Raw genomic sequence first — 1,663 nt, 5'->3', positions numbered from 1 at the left:
TGAGACCCCTTATTTTGGTTTTTGAACTTGTAATATAAGTCTTTAAATGTTGACTAATGTTGATTTTTAATACATTAACAACAACGAACAAAAACATTTGTTGTGGTCGAAGAATATCTGATATATTTGGATTTGATCAAAACTGTGTAAACCCAATAACTCAAAAGGCCATTCAAGCCCAATAACTTAATTGGACTTTCGATTTGGTATCCTCCTTGTTGACTTGTTATCAACGTTTACAACCATTCACTCCTTTGTTTGTAGGGTTTTAGGGTTTTTCAACTTTCCATCGCTTTTCTGTATCGATCAGCCAAGTTGCTCTCAAGCTTCGACTCCATGGACGCTTCAGCATTATCAAACCCTCAGTTACAACAAATGATCAATGTAAGATCTACTATGAATTTCTATTGATTCCGTTTGTATATATTTATATTACATCTACCAAATTTGGGAATAGATGTTTGAGATCCGCATCGATTTGAGTCTCATTTGATTCGATTTCTGATCGCTTAAAACCTAAACCACTTGTATTGATTTCAATTTGTTTCAATCTATGTAAGAGTGGATCTACAATCATTGAATTTAGGTTATCCGTTACTTACATCGTTCTGAATTCGAATAGCAATGAAAGTATTTTGGTTATTCTTGTGTTTAACTGAATTTGGGATTGATGCAGCAAGAAAAAGAAAGGGCAATGGCGACTGAGATGATAGCAAAGCTAACAAGTGCGTGTTGGGATAAGTGCATCACGGGAACTCCTGGAAGCAAGTTCAGTTCAAGTGAATCGAGTTGCCTTTCAAACTGTGCTCAACGTTACATGGACATGAGTATCATGATTGTCAAACGCTTTCAGTCAATGCACTAATGTTATAAGGTTAGGACACAAATATAATGTGATCATTGAATTTTCATATAAGTAGCAAGTAACTTTCATCCATAATTCATACATGATGTGATGATGTTTTCTCCTTTTTTCGTTGATGAGAACAATTAGTTGAAAATATGTCGTGTATTTCTTGCACTTCAAATTGTTATGATTTTGTTTTCATTAATCCTCTTGTTGATTACAATTTAGAGTGAATTTTCATATATTTTATACCGCCTTGGTCACAGTGTGTTTTGAATTTGATTGTTTAATACTGTATTAGGATTGAAATTCCATGTATTTATATTGGAAATCTTGTTGAATTCAAAATATGGTAAAGAGAAAGGTTTGAAGCTCAATATATCATAAATTTGTGCAAAAGAAAAAGAACATGCTAACTTTTGTGTATTGGTCAAGTATTAACTAAATATCAAATAGTTAGTCATTTTTATTTTTGATTGAAAAAAAGGGAGGGGTGCTTTTAAAGTTTTGGAGGGACGTATTTTTTAAATTCCATATATGCTTTCGAATGAATTTGTTATTCTTTGTTTAAAGGTTTATTTTTGTTAAATAGACAAAAATGCCCTCCCCCCATCTCCTATTTATTTTATCTACTATAATTTATCAAATCAAAACAAATTATCCCATTATACTTACACCCATCCCCTCGTTGCTACATCCATACCCATGCCTATGACTATGCCAACACACCCATGTACATGTAGATGTCCATGTCTACACTTGCACACACATGTTTTTGTTTTCTTTTTTAATTTTTACCTCTCCAAATTTGCACGG

General features: G+C 32.7%; 1 protein-coding gene across 1 annotated transcript; it reads left to right on the top strand.

Annotated features, from left to right (window-relative positions):
- The first annotated feature begins 237 nt into the window (after positions 1 to 237).
- Positions 238 to 1,052, top strand: TIM8 (translocase inner membrane subunit 8). Its single transcript, XM_079087393.1, has 2 exons — positions 238 to 384; positions 677 to 1,052. Exons 1-2 carry the CDS (start codon positions 337 to 339, stop codon positions 863 to 865), a joined length of 237 nt encoding a protein of 78 aa, XP_078943519.1. The 5' UTR covers positions 238 to 336; the 3' UTR covers positions 866 to 1,052.
- The last annotated feature ends 611 nt before the right edge of the window (positions 1,053 to 1,663 follow it).

This window comes from Lactuca virosa, chromosome 4 (assembly GCF_052849685.1).
Source record: "Lactuca virosa cultivar CGN04683 chromosome 4, Lactuca_virosa_CGN04683_v6, whole genome shotgun sequence".
NCBI lineage: Eukaryota > Viridiplantae > Streptophyta > Magnoliopsida > Asterales > Asteraceae > Lactuca > Lactuca virosa.
The sequence above is the reverse complement of the archived record's forward strand: the minus strand, read 5'-3'. Positions and strand labels throughout refer to the sequence as shown.